Below are 19,662 nucleotides of genomic sequence, written 5' to 3'. Positions count from 1 at the left end.
CCTCAGATGACACATTTCCGCCAAGATGGTTGTCGGTGCCTTTCCAATCGCAAAGATGCTCTATCTGGGAGTACGACAATTGAGCAAACCGGTGGCCAACCGGATAAAAGCAGGCGCACGGAGGAGTGAATTCTTTAAGAATTATGTCTGCCTTCCCCCGGCCCAAGGTAAGCTGATATTTGGATGTTCTTGTTTAACGATATGACATCAGTCCATGCTAAGGGTGTCTGTAGGTGGATATATCGAAGGAACACCCAGCCAATAGACATTGCCCTGCACTTTGTTGTTATTTGATATTTCGAACAACAGGTTTGCCAGTAGACCATTGCGATACTAGAAGTGTTTAACCGATAGCCAAATGAGATTTGATATTTGTGAAGGGGGCGGGAGTCTTCATTCATTGAGACCACAGAACCTGAAAAGTTCCTTTTGCAGCTTGTTGCTATTGTTACTATATTTGTGTATATACTGTAGGCCTATATATATATATATATATATATATATATATATATATATATATATATATTTCCTAAATAACAAACAAGCTAGATTAATGACACCTCAGCACATGCTCAATATAATTCTCTATTCCCCTCTGTGTAACAGAACTACGGTCGTTTTACGTTGTGAAGATAAAAACTACGTTATGAAAAAAAAAAAAAAAATATATATATATATATATATATATATATATATATATATATTTTAAATATAAAATAACTTTTCGATGTGCAATATTTTTCTCTGCTATCTAAACTTAAACATTTGAAATAATTGTAACTCTAGTTATGAAACAAAAATTGTATGACTGATTTAAAAAGTTGTAGGTCCCACTTAAGGGTGTTTTTACACTTGGATCCTCTTTAAACTCAGACCCCTTTAAGTGGACCAAAAAGTGAAGCGAGTGAAAAAAGACCCAGTTCTTTTTGCATTTACACTACTTTGGGGCTTTTCCACTGCACGGTGTACAACTCGACTCTTCTCGCTTTTGGGGGGTTTTCCACTGTGGATGGTACCTGGTACCTGATACTTTTTTAGTACCACCTCGGTCGAGGTTCCAAGCGAGCCGAGCTGATACTAAATGTGACGTCAAAATCCTGCAGCTCATTGATTGGTTAGAGAGAATAGTCACTACCAGTGTCACTGGATTTCCGACATGGGACATCAACCCGCGAGTTTTAAAGTTAGCAACAGCGATAGCAGTATCATTTGTTCACGCGCCTTTCAAATTGTGAAAAATAAATGGCTGTGCGCAAAACCACGCCATGGTCAATAAATTAGGTGCAGACTGTCCACTCGTTAGCGAAGAAAGAAATGAAGCAAAACTAAAAAGAATTTCAAGAATTGTATCAGCTGTTGACCGCACACGGCTAACACCAGACCTACCAACAGTGTAGGGAAAAGTCAAATAAGATGATGTCACTGCAGTAGAGGCGGCATAACTATGACGATCAGCCTATACTCTCACCAAAGTTGAGGCAGCACTATACAGCAGTGGAAAAGCAAGCTCAGAAAAGTAAACCGTAACATGCAGTGGAAAAGTGCACTTGACTGGTACAGAGTTTCAGTCCATTTTGCATTCACACGGTTGTTTTTGTGGAACCCAGACCACTTTTTAAAAGACAAAATTGATTATAGTTATTATTATTATTATTATTATTATTATATTAAATGGAAGAGTACAATTAGCTCTACATATTACCTTATGAGTATAGTAAACTGAGTATAATTCTAGCAGTTCTGGTTGTTGCCACTAGAGGGAGACTATATGCTTTGGTATAGTTGGATGGACCGGGAGGTTAATGAAGAAATGTTATACTGGAGAGTTATGCCCTGTGTTGTTATCCTGTAATGCATGAACAGTTTGTTACTAAAAGACAATTCTTTGTTCTTTGTTCAATACTATGTGATCATTCATGCCAAGTTACCACATATATTTGGCAACGAGTTTGCCACTGGTAAATCGCATGAGTGCTGTGTGATGAAGTAATCCTTAAAACAGGAATAGCGATTGGCTATTGAAAGTGAAACATGGCGACCATTGGGAAAATGGCAGCGTTTGATGAAAAAATACATTCATGAGAAGAATTCGGTGAGATTTTGGATAATTTCTTTGAAACAAATGAGTGTGACTCCTGAGTGTTGTGGCTTTCAAAACGTAGTTTAATCAGAAATTTGCTGAGCCCTGATAAGCCATAATCTAATTCATATGCACAGTTAGTGGATTTGTTAAAGAATAATTTTAACCTGAATTGGAGTGAGATAATCTAACGTTTTAAATTTAACTCATGTTCAAAAAGCCCGATAAGACATTAATTGACTTTGTAGCAGAGCTATGCAAACTTGCACAAGATTGTAATTATGGAGATACGCTGCAGCAGATGCTGAGAGACAGGTTCATATGCAGAGTTAATGACGAGCGAATTCAGAGGAGTTTATTATCGGAACATAATTTGATCTTTGATAATGCACTGAAAATAGCACACTCCATGGAGGCAGCAGACAAAAATTCTCAAGACCTGCAAAATAAGAGCGCAGCAGCAGCATCATGTCACAAATTGTGCTGCAGAGCGAGCTAGGAAGAAGGAAAGCAAGCAAGTGCAGGAAGTAAATCCTGTTATAGGTGCCAAGGAACAAACCACACTGCATATTATTGTAAATTCAATACAGAAAATTGTCATGCATGTGGTAAAATTGGTCACATAACGAGAGCTTGTAGAAATAAAAGTAAAACAGCCAGTAGAGGGAGAGAGAGCAACAGCAGAGATAAAAATAAAAAAAGAGAGCCCTGGACGACGTCATCGTGCAAACTAAGTGGAGGAAAGTGACAGCGATGATTGTGGTGATACATTCACACTGGGTTGCATTAGAGAATACATAGGAAAATGAACGGTCAAAATCCAATGAAAGTGCAGCCATATACAGTGTATATGCAGATTGATGGGCAAAAAGGGAAGCTAGAGATAGACACCGGGTGTAGTCTTACCATCTTAAATGAGGAGACGTATTAAGTCAGTGAGGAAAAAGTTGGAAGAGAACAACAATAAAGCATACTGGAATTAAGATGGAAACTTGTACTGGACAACCAATGGAAGTGATAGGTGCTATCCAGGATGCAGTGGAGTACCAATTGCAAAAGAAAACAATCCCTGTTGTTGTAGTGGCTGGAAATGGTCCAAAACTGCTTGGAAGAGGCTGGTTATTAGAATTAAAACTATCTTGGGACCAGATTAAGCATGACAGACAAGTACTGCATGTTCAGACAGAGGAAGAATTGTTGCAGAGAGTACTGATGAAACACAGTTACGTTTTTAAAGAGGAACTGGGGACATTAAGAGGAGTTCAAGCTAAAATTAATGTTGCTCCTGAGGCATTGTCTAGATTTTTCCACCCCAAATCAGTACCCTATGCTATGCTAGCTAAAGTGGATGTGGAGTTAAACTGGCTACAAAAAGAGCATATAATCAGACCTGCAAAGTACTCAGAGTGGGCCGCACCAGTGGTTACGATCCTGAAGACTGATGGCTCCATAAGGCTTTGCGGTGACTATAAGCTGACTGTTAATAGAGCAGCATCCTTCGAGAAATACCCAATACACAGCCTGGAAGATCTGTGCACCACATTGTCTAGAGGGAAAAAGTTCTCAAAGTTAGACATGAGTCGTGCATATCAGCATGCGGTGGTGGATGAGGAGTCCCAGAATTATTTGACAGTAAATACACAACAAGGGTGTAAAGGTATTAATGGAAAGGAGGAGGCGAGAACCGGCTTGGCAACATAAATAATATTTTAATAAGGAACTTAAACAAAAAGACAAACACACAAAGGTGTCGGGCAGCTGCCCGTAAATCTCTCTCTCTCTCCCACTGCAGTCTCCAGTCAGCCTTTATCCCTCTCTGAGGCTTGATTAGCCTGATTAGGGGCCGGTGTGTAGCATCACGACACAGCCCCGCCCTCCACCCTGTCACAAAGGTATGTTCACCTACCAGAGATTTCCTTTTGAAGTAGCGTCAGCTCCTGCCATATTTCAAAGAATAATAGAATGATTGGTGCAGGGGATTTCCAAAGTAGCAGTTTATCTAGACGATATCTTGAAAACGGGCATAGATACAGCAGAGCACTTAGATAATCTGAGTACAGTGTTGCAGAGGTTGGCTGATGCTGGGTTGAGGCTCAAAAGAGAGAAATGCGTGTTTCTGCAGGATGAAGACAAGTATCTAGGACATAATGTGAATGCCTAAGGACTCCAACCCATGAAAAAGAAAGTGAAGGCTATAGTAGAGGCACCACCTCCAACTAATGTGTCAAGAGTTAAAACCCTATCTAGGGTTATTGAACTACTATAGGAAATTTCTTCCAGATCTAGCAACCTGATTTGCACCACTGTATGACCTTAAAAAAGGGAAAGCACTGGGAGTGGATGACAGAACAGGAAAAGGCCTTCCAGCATTCAAAGAGGCTGCTGCAATCTGCTAACATCCTGGAACATTAATCTGCAGACAGAGATCTGGTACTGGCATGTGATGCATTGCCCTATAGAGTGGGGGCCTTGTTATCGCACAAAATGGAAGATGGCCGCAAACAACCACTAAGTTTCATGTCACACACACTTTCAGTTGCGGAGAAAAGATACCCGCAGCTGGATAAAGAGGGACTGCCAGTAGTGTTTGGCACACAGAAGTTTCACAAATACCTGTCTGGAAGATCATTTACTATCTCCACAGCCAACAAACCTTTTTCACTTTTCAATGAAGAGAAACCAATTCCGCATTTGGGTACTCCGAGTACAAAAATGGGCCATACTCCCGAGTGCCTACGAATACACCATGGTTTTCAAGCCTGGCAACACTAATGCCAATGCTGATGCTTTAAGTAGATTACCCATTAAATGCAAAGGAGGAAAAGAGAGAGGAACAGGTTCTAATGCTGGAGGTGTCAGGTGATGCACCTGTGGATACCCCTCAAATTAGAAGCTGGACTTCTCGTGATGTCCAAGGTTCGTGACTATGTCCAGAGTGGATGGCCTAAAGTGCTAGACCCAGTTTCAATCTTTCCATCAGAAGAGAACTTGAGTTAAGTGTCAGCGATGGCTGTGTGCTGTAGGGCTGCTCGATGATGGCAAAAATAATAATCACGATTATTTTGGTCAATATTGAGATCTCGATTATTTAACACGATTACTCATTGACTTTGGAAACATCATGCATTTATTGAACTTTTAAAAAAGAAAAAAGTATTTTTAACAGTGGATTTCCTTGAATATAATTTAACTGAAAAAAAATATGTAAAATAAAATTAAAGTATATATATATATTCTTAAATAAATAATGTAAATATAATAAATACAAATAAATAAGATCAACTATGTTATAGTGCACTTCCACAACCAACTGAAAACTACTAAATATTTATTCAATATATAAAAATTATAAATAAAAAATTAATTAGCCCAAAATAAATTATATCAAATATGTTGTAGTGCCCTGCCACAACCTACTGAAAACTCCTATCTAATATATATATAATATTCAACAATTTGGTAAAATATATTCAACATATTCTAGTCAGTAACTCAGTCCAAGGAAACTAAAGAATGATTTAGGCCAACATGGCAAATGCTGGTAGGGCTGCTCAAAGTAATCTCTTAAAGGTTTTTAGCCAGAAACACAAGCCTGTTTACATTGTCTGGTTTTAGAGATGAGCGCAGGCAGGTGACAATATTTCCACCTGTGCTGAGGACCCTCTCTGATGAGGAACTTGTGGCTGTGATGCACAGGTACTTCCTTGCCAAGTTGGAGAGCTGTTGGTTGAGCGCCCAGGATTCCTTCCACCAGTCCAGTGGGTTCTCCTCAGCATTCAGTGTCCCTGCCTGAAGGTAGGACTGTAGTTCAAGAGCTATGGCCTGATCCTGTTGCAGAGCGGGTCCTACAGTTTTGCCTACAGTGACCTTGAAGAAACTGCCCAGGCCCTTCTTCTTCGGTCCAGAAGCATCCTCCATGTCATCAGCAGGCATCACTGCTGTCTCAAGAGGGGCCTTCTCCTTAGAATGGACATATATTATTAAGAAAATAGGAATTACATGTTTAATCTAAATAGTTATGGTTATTAACATTCATACCTAGAATTACATTATAACAATTTGACAACACATTAATTCACATATTTACTGTCATATATCTCTTTTATTATTGCTTTCATTTTTTTTATATTATTTAGTACTATGACAGTCATCACCATCTTTATCTCAGTTGTCAGTCTGGCTTTGATGGACCCTTGATTGTCTCCACTGATATATTGTAGCTTGAACCTCGGGTCCAGGGCAGAGGCCATGTCAAACAGCTTGTGTTGCTGTGTCATTGTATTTGTCATTGAGAGTCCACTATCTTCTTTTTGATGCTTTTGGTGAGGTCCATGTCATCCTCCTGCTCTGCCAAAATTGAGTTGTTGAAGAGGTGGAGGGTTGGTTTAAAAAAAGACACACTTGCATATTTGTCCCTGGAAAGTGCATCTGTGAATTCAACCAGAGAGTTGATTGACATCTTGATGGCCTCCAGTACATCAATGTCCTGCCACGAGGGCTTGAGATGTCTGACTTTTCGGTTGTTTGAAAAGACCTGGGCAATAGCCTACTGCTCCTCGAGGACCCTGTCAATCATGGCCTGCCTGGATCCCCATCTGGTTGGACATTCTGTCTTTAGCGAGTGTTCAGGCAGGTTCAGCTGCTTCTGTGCCTCTGCGAGCTCCCTCTTTTTTCCAACTATAGGAAAAGCTGCTGACCAGCTTCTTGCAGATCCCCATTGCACGGTCAATACTGGGATCCTTCATTGCATTCTCTAAGATTACAACAAATATATATTAGTATCATGATGATCACCATATCCTTCATTAAAGTATCAATTGGTGTGTGTATGTGTGCGCGTGCATATGTGAGTGAGAGAGAGATCATCACAGAGTAGCTCACATGACATATGTTAATTGCATATTATTATTATTATTATTTATCATTATTAGTTTGTGAGAGATCGAAAAGAAGAGACATCATCACAGAGTAGCTTACCATGTTAGCTACTTATTTTTCTTGTTGTTGTTAATTTTTCTTGTTTCTTGTTGTTGTTACGAACAATCAAGAGGAAGGAATCCTTCTTGCCTATGGCCAAGTGAAGTCTCTGCCCGAAGCACTGGAGCCTCATCCATCCATTGATGTCAGCCGCCAGCTTTATGTTTGAGGCATTGTCTGTAGTGATACACACAAGCCTGTCCTCCTTTAAGCCCCACGTGGACTTCAGGAAAAAGCGGCAATAACTTTGGAGTGTGTGCTGTGATGGAGCATATCATTGGTTTAAGCCACTGAATTTATACGCCCCATTTCCTCATTCAATTTATGAATGAACAAGGATCAGCGTCTTATGACAATTGACAGATTGCATGTAGCTCGTTTAGTTCAGTAATCCCGTTTAACAAGGAGAGAAAGGAGCTGGATTAATTAAGAGTAAATGTGACAAATTACATTACAATGACATCAGGACATAATTCAAATCTATAATTACTTTCAGGCTATGTTGTCTTTTTGTATATTCCTTGATGGTCATGCACAGCAGTTCACAAAATGATATGCTTTGTTGTAATTTGCTGGGAAAACACATGATATTTAAACACTGATAAAGTCTCTTAGTAGACAAGCTTGTTTGAATAAAATATAGTTAGACTTTTTTCGGCCTCTGTGCTTTATCAATTGTTTAATGACCCAAAACACATGAAAGATGTTGATTTGTTGATAACAAATTTTATATATATATATATATATATATATATATATATATATATATATATATATATGTAATATATATATATATATATATATATATATATATATATATATATATGTATATATATATGTATATATATATATATATATATTATTACACACTGGCAGCCAAAGTTTGGAATAATGTACAGATTTAGCTGTTTCTGAAGGAAATTTGTACTTTAATTCAACAAAGCGGCATTCAACTGAACACGACGTATAGTTACTTTGTATTACTCAATACTCATTACTGATGTAAAAAAAACAGCACCATCGCTATTGGAAAAAAGTCATTTTTGATCAAATCTAGACAGGCCCCATTTCCAGCAGCCATCACTCCAACACCTTATCCTTGAGTAATCATGCTGACTTGATAATTTGGTACTAGAAAATAATTTGCCATTATATCAGACACTGCTGAAAGCTATTTGGTTCGTTAAATGAAGCTTAAATAAACAAGAGGATAAGTACAATAACGTTTTCAACTTTTTTTTTTAAAGTTTTCAATAACGGTGATATGATTTTTAAACACATTTCCGATATTTCAATAGGCTACATTACAGCATTTGTCACTGACTAACGTTCAGGGCGCAGCCGTCAGTTCATTGTATTCAAGCCGAGCAGAAATGGCAGAATACAATTGGCTACATGCGTGACATGGCAATTTTTGAAAGGGACACAAATAATAGAGCCAAAATTGTACGTCTATAAGATGTGTACACAGAAGACTTGTTTCACCACACGGTCTTATTATAATTATAAAATTATCTTGCGTCCTCCATAATATTTTAGGTTTTGTGGGGGACAGAGGGGTCTCTTAGATATTCAACTGCAGCCATCCCACTGATCTGCCATGTAACATATTGAGCAAAACCCAAAACAACGATAGATCTACAATATTAGGCTAATATCAGTTCACAAACAAGCTACCTAACAAGCTAGGTAAAGTTATAATCGCTAACGTTGCGGATTCATGAAAAAAATACATCGGTTATCTTTTTTATTTGTTTCATGACTAATTTATTAATGACTCCGCATCATCTGTATTTAAGAGAAAATAATCACTTAATCCAATGCTTAAAGTGAATAAAATAGCCTTGTCACTGCCAGCCTACTTGCTGGAGTTCCACAATTAACGAAGCAATTCGAGCTCCACCGGATTTGTGTGTGTAATTGACATAAAGGGGGAAAGCAGGCAGTGGACCAAACCACTGTGGTGCAATGGAGGGGGGACTCAAAATGTTTCTGAACTTAAAATGCATTTTTGGCCCGTTTGTAGAGGTCGACCGATATGGGTTTTTTCAGGCCGATGCCGATCTTTTGAAATCCGGGTCGGCCGATAAATGCTGCCGATTTATTTTGGCCGATATGTGCTTGTTTTTAACCTCTTATTTGAACCTTTTATTTGAAAGATAAAATGTAACACAAATAATTACTTAAGATAGACAAAATTTCTCAGAAAATACATTTAATGAACACTTGACCAATCTGCACTTGTACACTTAAATTAAAAATGTATAATGTTAAAACATATTGTATAAATAATGTATAACAAATATATTAAATAAACGAAGCAGGTGTTACGAACTGCTCCGAGACACGAAGGTTGAGATCCAAATGCAGCTTTAATTAAGGGGCAATCCAGACACGTAATCCAATATTCAGAGCATCCAAGAGAAGCACAGGCATAACTAGGGATGGGTATCGTTAAGGTTTTAGTGGTATTACTATCTTACCGATACTGCTTATCGATCCGGTACTTTAACTGTATTCTTAACGGTTCTTTTTGTTATATATATATATATTAAACAAAGATAAACAATTACACAAAGATAAACATTATATAGGCACAGTGATTTAATTTCAGGAAGTCTACTAACATTACTGTTCAGGTGTGGTCTAAAAAGAAATCTAATAAAGTAATCAATTGTAAAATAACACTGCATAGTTTATCATAGATAGATTAATGCGTATTAAAGCAGAAGTTATTCATTCAAGAGCTGTAAGTGATTTTGTCTTTGCCTTTTGTTGTTTGATTCGCAGTAATGGCTCAGTCGTCACATGTTTAATAGACAGAGTTCAGATCTAATAGGCTCCTGATGCACCATATTTTCTCCAAACTATTTCCATAACTACGTCCATTTAAGACATAAACTGTGTTTAAGTGAATCTCCAAGCTGATCGTTTAGACGCGCACATGAAACCCAAAGTAGCCTATACTTTGTTTTGATTCTGACGTTAAGCTTGAGTTTTAGGGAGAAATGTCAGTGCACCGCTGTGAAGGGAAGGAAGTTGTGCTAGACAGAATGCGGCTTATGTATAAATATTCTTTTTATAATCTTTGGAAGGCAAAATCTAAAATAAAATCAGACTAATATCACAGATCTAAAGTGTAACCAGGCTACGTTTGAATGTTTCGTTCTGTCACTCATTAAGCAGGGCTCATGTTGTGCTCGCTGTGGCACCGAGTGAGCGAGATCTCTCTCTCTCTCCCTCTCTGAGTGCGAATAGCTATATTGCATCACAGACAAATGGTTTCATATTATTATACATAGAAATGGCTGGTGAGATAAAATAACTTTCTCTTTATAGCAATAAAGAATGTATTTTCTTAATTTCTCCAGTACCGACAGCAGAACCGATAACGTCCGAGCTTACCAAAGCCAGTCATCCAATAGCCTATAGTGCGTTGGTATCTTATTTATTACTTATTTCTCTGCATTGAGTGACAACCCTCTCAAATATAAGACACACAAACAGAACAAATAAGTCTCAGATTCACTGTCTGTAATTGCAAAATTCTTGCTTAATTATTGTGACATGATAGCAACCCTTCTGCTGTGATAATGCAACTTCAACTACGCTATCAATATCCAAAGTAGCCAAACGTCATGTCGCCTATCGCGTTTGTCGCGTTTTTATTTGAAGTTGGCAGTAACATGAAAAGTTTTTAATTAAATATAAATTTAATCCTTACCGTTTTCTCCAAGGAACTTAGCTCCTTCCTTAGGCACTGGATGAGGTCTGCTCACTCTGCTGGAAAATGACTCTAGGGGCAGCGTGCGTCGAACACGTGTTCCACAACAACACTAGGCTGCCCACAGATGCGCCTGCCTAATAATCGGCTTGATATACTTGGATATTGGCCGATGCTGATTATGTTAAAAAATGCAAAAAATCGGCCGATTAATCATCCGACCGATTAATCGGTCGACCTCTACATAGGACATTACTTTAAATGCTCACACAGCTGATGTTATTTTTCATTTAGTAGTTAATTTTACATGCTACGCTAACATGTAAACTAACATGTTTTATATAACTTGTTATAGTTACATGCTATTTTATCATGTTTATAATTCTGTTTATTATAATTCTGTTAGCTTTCTTATTTTTTCTGTATATTTTCAAAAGTGTAACACATACTTCAATAAAATAAATGGTTTCAGCCGTTGCAACCCTACTCGGACCACCTCCTGAAATGGTCTCGGTTCACTTTAAAGGGGTCTGAGATCGTTTGGATTGTACGCATATGGGCCCAAAATATCGCAAACCACGCTCAGACCCCTGAAATACTATTGACATGACATACTATTTTTATGCAATTCATTTACAAAGCTTGAATCATATTGTGACTATAATACTATCCATGATGTTGTGTGCTTCAACAGGCCAAAGCAGAGATGCTGGTCTTCACATCTTACATCTTACATGTTTCTTTTCACACAGGACTGCATGTGTTTTACCCATCCAGTGACCACAGCAAATTATGCTTGTATGCTCCTAAAATGTGGAGCACTTCGCCAGGGTTGTGTGGAAAGGCACCAATACGATCAAAGACATCCATGTTTACAAAAGGCCAACAATTAAATATAGCACAGATGGGTGCAAAACGGTCCAGGACGCCTTCAAAACAGCCTGACAACACAGCCGAATGAAACACAATGGTGGTCTCCATTTTAGAGTTATAACTTGACATTGCGTCTTGTAAAAGATGGTCAAAGCCGTTTGTCTAGTGCACATTTATATAGAAATGTAAATAAATGCTCTTTTTCTATTAAGAAGGAAATTACATTACAGTATGTTTTTATAGTACAATGACATTTTATATGTGAAAAGATCAAGGGGAATTTGATTTATCATGTCATGACCCCTTTAAACTTTTGCATTTAACACTATTGACAACAAAATAATTAATAGGCTTTCCATATAACTATCAGCAATATTAATGAGTATGAATTAAAGCATTGATATTACTACATTGTGAGGTGTTATTAAAGGGTTACTAATGCCCTCAACTCAAGGTGATTCATAAAAATTTTCCCTCAATGAACTGTTCAAATGAATTTGTTAATTGATTCCTTGTGATCTTATGCTCTCTCCAAAGCATACCACTGGATCGAGATGAGAGCAAAGATGAGGATCATGGGTTTCCGTGGCTCCACTATCAAGCCCCTGAATGAGGAGGCAGCTGCGGAGCTTGGAGCTGAGTTGCTCGGCGAGGGTATAATTTTCATTATCGGTGGGGGCTGCATGGTGCTTGAGTACAGCCGGCAGGCCACCAACGCTAGACGCAAGGAAGAGGAGCTTGCACAAAACATCAGCAATCTTCAGATGCAACTAGGAGAGCTTGCACTAGTGACAGAGACACTAGATGCCCAAATCAGAGAGGTTAACAGAATTCTGTTGTCCTTTCCAACTGCCTTAAGTCATAAATGACAATACGCATCACTAAAGTAACACACTAACTAAGAAGGGTAAAGAGGCTGGTTTATGGGGACATCTGATTGTGCAGCACTGCATATATACACGTGCATAGTCTTGTTAAGGCCCTGCCATACACACACAGAGCACGGAGTGTAGTCTGAGGCAGTATTCTACAGCTCAACTCTCCTTGCTGACATGTTGACACCCAGGCTATGAAAAAATGAGGAAGGAACATAGATCTCTGTGTAAGTGTGTGTGATAAGTGGCTGGTCACCAGCATAATGTAATTAAAGGTTCCCATGCTTAATTTGTTTGGTTGAATTATGTATTTTTCACATGACAGATTTAATTATTTGATGACACTGTCAATCCATTGTTAAAGGGTTAGTTCATTCAATTTCTGTCATCCTTTACTCACCCTTATGTTGTTCCAAACCTGTATGGGAACAACGTGAGGGTAAATAATGACAGAATTTTCCATTTTGGGTGAACTAGTCCTTTGTTTTGACCACTTATTAACCTGCATATCAAGACCTGCTTAGACATATGATGCAAGTGATTTTCTTCAGTGATTTTTTTATTTATTTTTTTCATTTTGGAAGAAATGGTCACAAATTAAAGTAAAAAAAGTATTATGCTTTTGGGGTTTGGCATTGATTTCCTTTGTAGTGAGCGGTAAACCTCATAAAAGTGATCTGAAAATGCACTTGAATTGGGAATACTTGAATTATGTATTTCTTAAGAGGAAATATGGATCTGTCCTCCAACATAGGAAAGAGAGACACTGTCTCTGCGCATATTGCGAAAAAAATCCCTATTGCTTAAATTACTGCTGGGTTTAACCTGTATATACGCAATTCCCCCGCACGTGGTAGTGACGTCACTCTGCTTACATTTAATATATAATTTACCATCTATAAATGTAGTTTAATGTTAACAAATTGTACATCTTTTCAAAGGTCTAAGGGTTCAACATTGATATCCGATCTCTGTTTCACGATAGCAATGCTCAAGAAACAGCAATTTAGTTATTTGTGCCAGGAGTACAAATGAAAACTTGCAATATCAAAACGGGACTTCATACCTTTGTTATGAAAACACAATCGCCAGATGAATCCAGTTCGCCACACTTGGGTCAATTTTCCTTGTCAAGCACTTTTTGTCCATAAAAGTGATACATCTGAGAAATATTGATATATTCTCCATTGTTTACATGAGATCTCTCCTGAAAGATTTACCCTTCGTCATCGTTCTTCAACAAACTATGCAATATAAGCAGCATATAGGTTGTAAAACTGTATATTATCTTATATATTAGAGTCTCGTAAACAAAACGAGCCTGTCTCCAAAGTCTATTTTAAAAAATGCGGCATAGTTTTATTCAGAATAGCCAAGCAGTGCAGTCAGATTTTGTGTCGTCTTGAAAGTGAAAATGTAACTTCTTTAGACTTGTGGCTTTCAGAACTTTGTATTTCTGGGTTGTCTTGGCACTTTTATTATTGTTTCTTTAGATTATAAAAACATGTTCAGCACAAAATATTCCCATTACAATAAACTTCAGCTTCTCTAACTTAAAAAAATAACAACAAATATTAATTCTGAAGGGTCCAGTAAATACAAACATTTAAGTTCAGGTATGTCATTTTAATGGTTTGTGCTCAAAAAGGGGGTGCGTATCAACGGTTAATATGCCTTATGTATATGGGTGTATATTTATCATTGTAAAATAAAGTGAAATATTCTAGAATGGTTGTTTTTTGTATTTTGTATTCAATTGTGGAAACATTTTATGCTTGTGGAGTGCCATTACAGTTCATTTTCACATATTAAAACTTTATCATTTTTATTTCATTCACAGCCCTGAAGACTGTATACAAAAACTAAAGCAAGTTTGAGAGAGATTTTGAAGTAATATTTGGTCTGAATTATTCTTTGGGTCAATGGGTCTTAAATAAGCAATATCACGAGCAAGAGTGCTGTTGTTCCATATATCAGCACAGCTGTGGCTATCTGCAGCAGAATCAGCCATGCTGATATATGGAACAACTGCACAATTGCAAGTGTAATATTGCTTTTATTCTACAGTTCAACAAGAAAGTAAATAATATTGGCCAGTTTGTGCATTTCTTTTCCACCAGCTAAAACGGTTCCAAAAGAAGCCAAAGCATAAATAATAGCTCTCTGCACTGCTCTAATATTCTGGTTTTGATCTAGTGGTATTTAGTTAGTGAATAAATACATTTTTGATAGAAACGTTTAAGTGATAGAATCGTTCTTGGTCACTTCCATTATTTTGCCCATTTACATGCACACCAATACGATGATTACTTTCTAAAATCAGCTTATTTAAAACATCTGACAAGGCAACAAATCAGCATTTACATGACCTTTGAAATTATCACGTTATTCTCTACTTTTGACATCAAATCGTGAAGAGGCACGTGCTCAACACTTGGATGAGCCAGTAACAACAGGTAAGGTGTTACATGGTATGTGAAATCGGCGTAATGGGCAAAATTCTACCTGTGTCGACCGGGTTATTCATAAGCAGTTTATGGCTTTTCCACCGATAAAGGAACGTGGTTTATTCCGTTTACATGGCCGCATGTGCCGTCGGCTTATGGACAATTGTTATAAGAACATGCATGTAAACGTTCTCAATGATTTTATGACTCATAACAAGACTCATTTGTCGCCACCTGCTGGAGTAAATATGCAATATCCAGAAATGGTTGCTGAACAAATCAGAGAATTCATGAAAATGCTCACCACTATTTGGAAAGCCACGAACATGGAGAAGCACACTGATACAAATAGTAAAGCATCGCGGGCACCGCCATTTGTCAAAAAAATTTGAAGGCATAAACTAACTGACCATTTGTAGGAGCTTAGTTAATGTTTTAAGTATGCGTTAAAAAAAGGGCTGTCAATCGCTAAAAAAAAATTATCGAATTAATTATATTGTGTCCCGTTTAATTACTCGCATATACAAATATTTGCTGAGAAAGCCTCTCATACAACAATAATTCAATATATAATGATTATACATATTTATATCAATATATAATTATACATAGTTATCTTTAAATATTTAAAAATTATACATATATAATAAAAAATATTCAGATAATTAAAATGCATTACATTCTTGTAGCAGAAGAGTTAAACATTGATAAGACAATACAAAAAGCGGCTTTAAAATACAATGTATTATTTTCTACCATATTATTGATCATAAGTCAATCATTGGCATACAGTTCACAGCAATCCATTTCACAAGTGAATTTGTCAATCAGTTGGAGATTAATTATGAGGGCATGTTTAAGGACACATCAATTACACCTGTGTCAGACATTTTTTTTATTATTAATGCTTACAAAACTTTTACATTTAGAGCCAAGAGGTACATTAAAACAAACAAAAAGGAAAATAAATATAAACAGTTTAAATAAAAATATCAAATTGTTTATATATTTCAATACACTTTACAGCTTTCTTGTTACTAAAATTGGAAATTGTTCTTAGGTATTGCTGAACCTCTGAATTAAACTTTAACTATAACCACCATACTTACATTTATGAATACTAAACTTTGCCAACAAAAGCAGAACATTTATCAAATAATATTCCTTATGAAGAGACATGTCATAGCTAAAAAAAAAACCTGAATAAAACATTTTTTAAACAAAGTTGAAAGCTGGAATATGATCTCTAACAATCTTGCAGAAATCAGACCAAAAACAGTCGAGTAGGGTCAAATCCAAAATAAATAAAAAAATGTTTCCTCCTGCAGACCACAAAATGTACAGAATATATCGACATCACAATTAAATCTCTCGACAAGAAAATAATTAGTGAGGTAGAACTTATAAATCAGTTTGAAGGAAATTTTGTGATTAAATATTCAACTTGAGATCCCTTAGTTCACATTTGCACTACTTCAAGTGTTTTGAATGCAAGAATGTCTTTGTTGTGGGTTATTTTCTTCACTTTATAAATTGTGCGTTGCTCACACAGCTGAAGTTTCACTTCCTGCCCTCTGGAGTAAACAGGTGGTACTACAAGCTTGCATTTCTCAGGAATCTTCCTTATTATGGTGCGATTAATTGCGTAAATTTTTTTAGCACGTTATTTTTTGTCAAATTAATCGCACTGAATTAACACGTTAAATCGACAGCCCTAGTTAAAACTCTAAGACTCAAATTTATTTGTATAGAAAATACAATATCATGAGTACACATTCATTGGGATGTACCGCAGTAGACATTATTTACGTCTTTTCAATGAGTTGTACAATTGTTTTTTGATAGTTCTGCTGATATCCAAAAAAAAGTTGTGGAATATAAGGTGTGATCTAGGAGCTTTTTGATAGCTTTATACAGTGCATGTCTTTGAAGATACAGTACGTCTATCCCTAACATCCTCTTGTTCATTCCCTTCAAAAATAAAAAAATGGCTGTTAGTTGATAAAACATCACTCTGAATAAGGTCTTTATACTTTGTCCATTTTGGACACTTTTCACATATCTGGGTTTGAAATGTGGAAGTTAGTGATAGCAGGGTAAATTTGTGTAGCGGTAAATGGGTGACCACAGCCAATTTCACCACTGTCATAGGTTTTCAAAAGAAGACAAAATAGAGAGCAGTGGATTACTGCAGTCAGAAGAGAGAAAGAGGCCAATTTTTCTGTAACTCAACACAGCTGTGCTAACTCATTCATTAAAACTTATTCCAGGGTATTATAATATATAGGAAAATTATGCAAAAATGCAAATATACAAACTGTTTGCTAGATTAACGTTGTTAACTTAAACAAGGCGGAAAGGCGTCATACCATTATAAGTGGAGTCCAACCAGCAGAGATGGGCCACTTCATTCAAATGAATGAGAAATTGGAACAACCAACCGTCAACAGAAATGTAGTCCCGCTTTACAGGTAAAAGAGCTAATCATCTTTTAGATACAGACATCGCTTTGATTGTAATCTTAACCAACAGTTTTGGAGATTTCGGTCTTTCAGCATTCAAGTATATAAGAGCTGCACTTGTATGCTGCTTGTTTTCATATAAAAACAGCTGCCCAGCTTTCCAAAGATGGCGCAGAGTGGGCTTAACTTTGGTCCAACCAAAGTCGTTTTAGCAAGTCTAGTGACAGGCATTCACTGAAGTACAGGGGTGTCAGTACAGTGATGCACACGGGGCATATCTGAGGGTGTGGCCATGACATTAAAAAATGTATTTTAGGTATTTCCTGTTTCGAGCGATATACTTGTCAACACCGAATTACATTTTCATGAAATACCTGTCTGTGTTTACAGGGGTTTCGAGCCAAATTAAATGAAAGTTCGGATCATGGTGGGGGTGAGCGACATGACTAAAATATATACAGTGTCTTGCAAAAGTGTTCAGACCCCTGACCAATTCTCTCATATTACTGAAATGGTATAATGAAATTTCATTCTGATTGATATTTTATTTTAAAACACTTAAACTCAAAATCTTTTATTGTAAGGTGACATTGTTTTTTTGGGGGGGAAATATTTTTGTGAAAAATAAAAAAATAAAAATATCTTGTTTGCATAAATATTTATCCCCCACACATTAATATTTGGTCGAGCCAACTTTTGCTTCAATAACTGCTTGAAGTATTTTGGGGTACATATGTACCAGCTTTGCACACAGTGACAAAGTGATTTTTGCTCATTCTTCTCTGCAGATTTGCTCCAGGTTGCACCATTTCTCCACTCCCAGCCACTGAACTCTGTTGATCCTTCAAAGTGATTGTTCGCTCTCTGTGGTTTCTCTCACAAGTCTCCTTTTTGTGAGAGCTCTGAGTTTTGAGGCCTTTTTCTTGGCAGTGCCTGGGTGGTGTGGTGCAGCTTCCACTTCCTGGTTATCGCAACTGTGCTCACTGGGATATCCAAACATTTGGATATTATTTTGTACCCTTTCCCTAATCTATGCATTTTTATTACTTAATCTCTAACTTCTGTGGAATGCTCTTTCATCTTCATTTTCCCTCAGATTCACTGCCTGACCAATGATCCTTCAACAAAGTTTTTTTTTGTGATTGCAACTTTAATGATTTACAGGTGGATGTCAGTGGTAAAGTAATTGTGTCCTCTTTAGGGCAATTTCTTTCATCTGTGTAATCTGGCAGCTTCCACAGCACAGGGGTTAAATACTTTTGCAAGCAAGATATATATATATATATATATATATATATATATATATATATATATATAGTGTTTTAAAAATAAAATATCAAATAGAATGAAATTGAATTGCACCATTTGTAATTCAGTAATATGAGATAATTGGTCTGGGGTCTGAATACTTTTGCAAGGCATTGTATATATCACAATATAGTTCGATTTTTTTAAAAATACATTAAATAACCACATTGTGTAATTCCTATTTTCTAGTCAGTGAATTAAATACTTAAAAAACTAACATTATTTCCTCTTATATCATTTTTTCTAAACATGGTTTTAAAATAATTTATAATGTTAAATTATATATGCCACATTTCAATCTGGAGTTGTTGACCTCATCTGTTTTTGAGTCTCATGTGAAGTCCTGACCTCGAAACAATACACACACAGCACACATATGGATATTTACATTTCACTGTATACATGATATAGCAAAATCTCTATCAATAGACACGTTATATTTTCACCACAACATATATCGTCATATTTCCCTGCCCTAAATCAAGGTAGAAAAAGCTTCAGATAAAGTAAAGTTATAATACATGCCATATACTTTATATATTTGTTTGTGTGTGTAACACAATCAGTAATTACATACAGGACATGTACACAAACACACTAATTCATCAAATCGACATAATTCTTAGGTAACACTATATTCATACACTACATTATTATTATCCAAAATACTCCAGAATGCTGTACCTCTAGACCTGAAAACACTATGCTGCCTAGAAAATGCACTTTCTCAGATTTTGCCTGATAACAGAGGCACAGTGCAGCGACCAAGACAGAACAGTCCACTTACCATGACGTTAGATGCGTACATTCCACCTCTTTCAGTTACCAAAGTTTTAGAATTGTTTAATATTACCACTTTATGTTATAAAGTTTTTTCTGTCTATAGTGTATACTGAATGACAATTAACATTTTGCA

General features: G+C 36.7%; 1 protein-coding gene across 1 annotated transcript; it reads left to right on the top strand.

Moving 5' to 3' along the window:
• The first annotated feature begins 19 nt into the window (after window positions 1–19).
• LOC127661750 (optic atrophy 3 protein homolog) lies at window positions 20–14,241 on the top strand. The gene is made up of 2 exons (XM_052152608.1): window positions 20–167; window positions 12,192–14,241. Exons 1-2 carry the CDS (start codon window positions 26–28, stop codon window positions 12,521–12,523), a joined length of 474 nt encoding a protein of 157 aa, XP_052008568.1. The 5' UTR covers window positions 20–25; the 3' UTR covers window positions 12,524–14,241.
• The last annotated feature ends 5,421 nt before the right edge of the window (window positions 14,242–19,662 follow it).

This window comes from Xyrauchen texanus, chromosome 21 (genome assembly GCF_025860055.1).
Source record: "Xyrauchen texanus isolate HMW12.3.18 chromosome 21, RBS_HiC_50CHRs, whole genome shotgun sequence".
In the NCBI taxonomy this organism is placed as follows: Eukaryota; Metazoa; Chordata; class Actinopteri; order Cypriniformes; family Catostomidae; genus Xyrauchen; species Xyrauchen texanus.
The sequence above is the reverse complement of the archived record's forward strand: the minus strand, read 5'-3'. Positions and strand labels throughout refer to the sequence as shown.

Bases quoted from the DNA above. Each gene is read 5' to 3' on its own strand.
- LOC127661750 (XM_052152608.1), top strand. From the start codon at position 26: ATGGTTGTCGGTGCCTTTCCAATCGCAAAGATGCTCTATCTGGGAGTA. The intron at 168-12,191 runs GTAAGCTGATAT...CTCTCTCCAAAG, and splicing joins CTGCCTTCCCCCGGCCCAAG to CATACCACTGGATCGAGATG.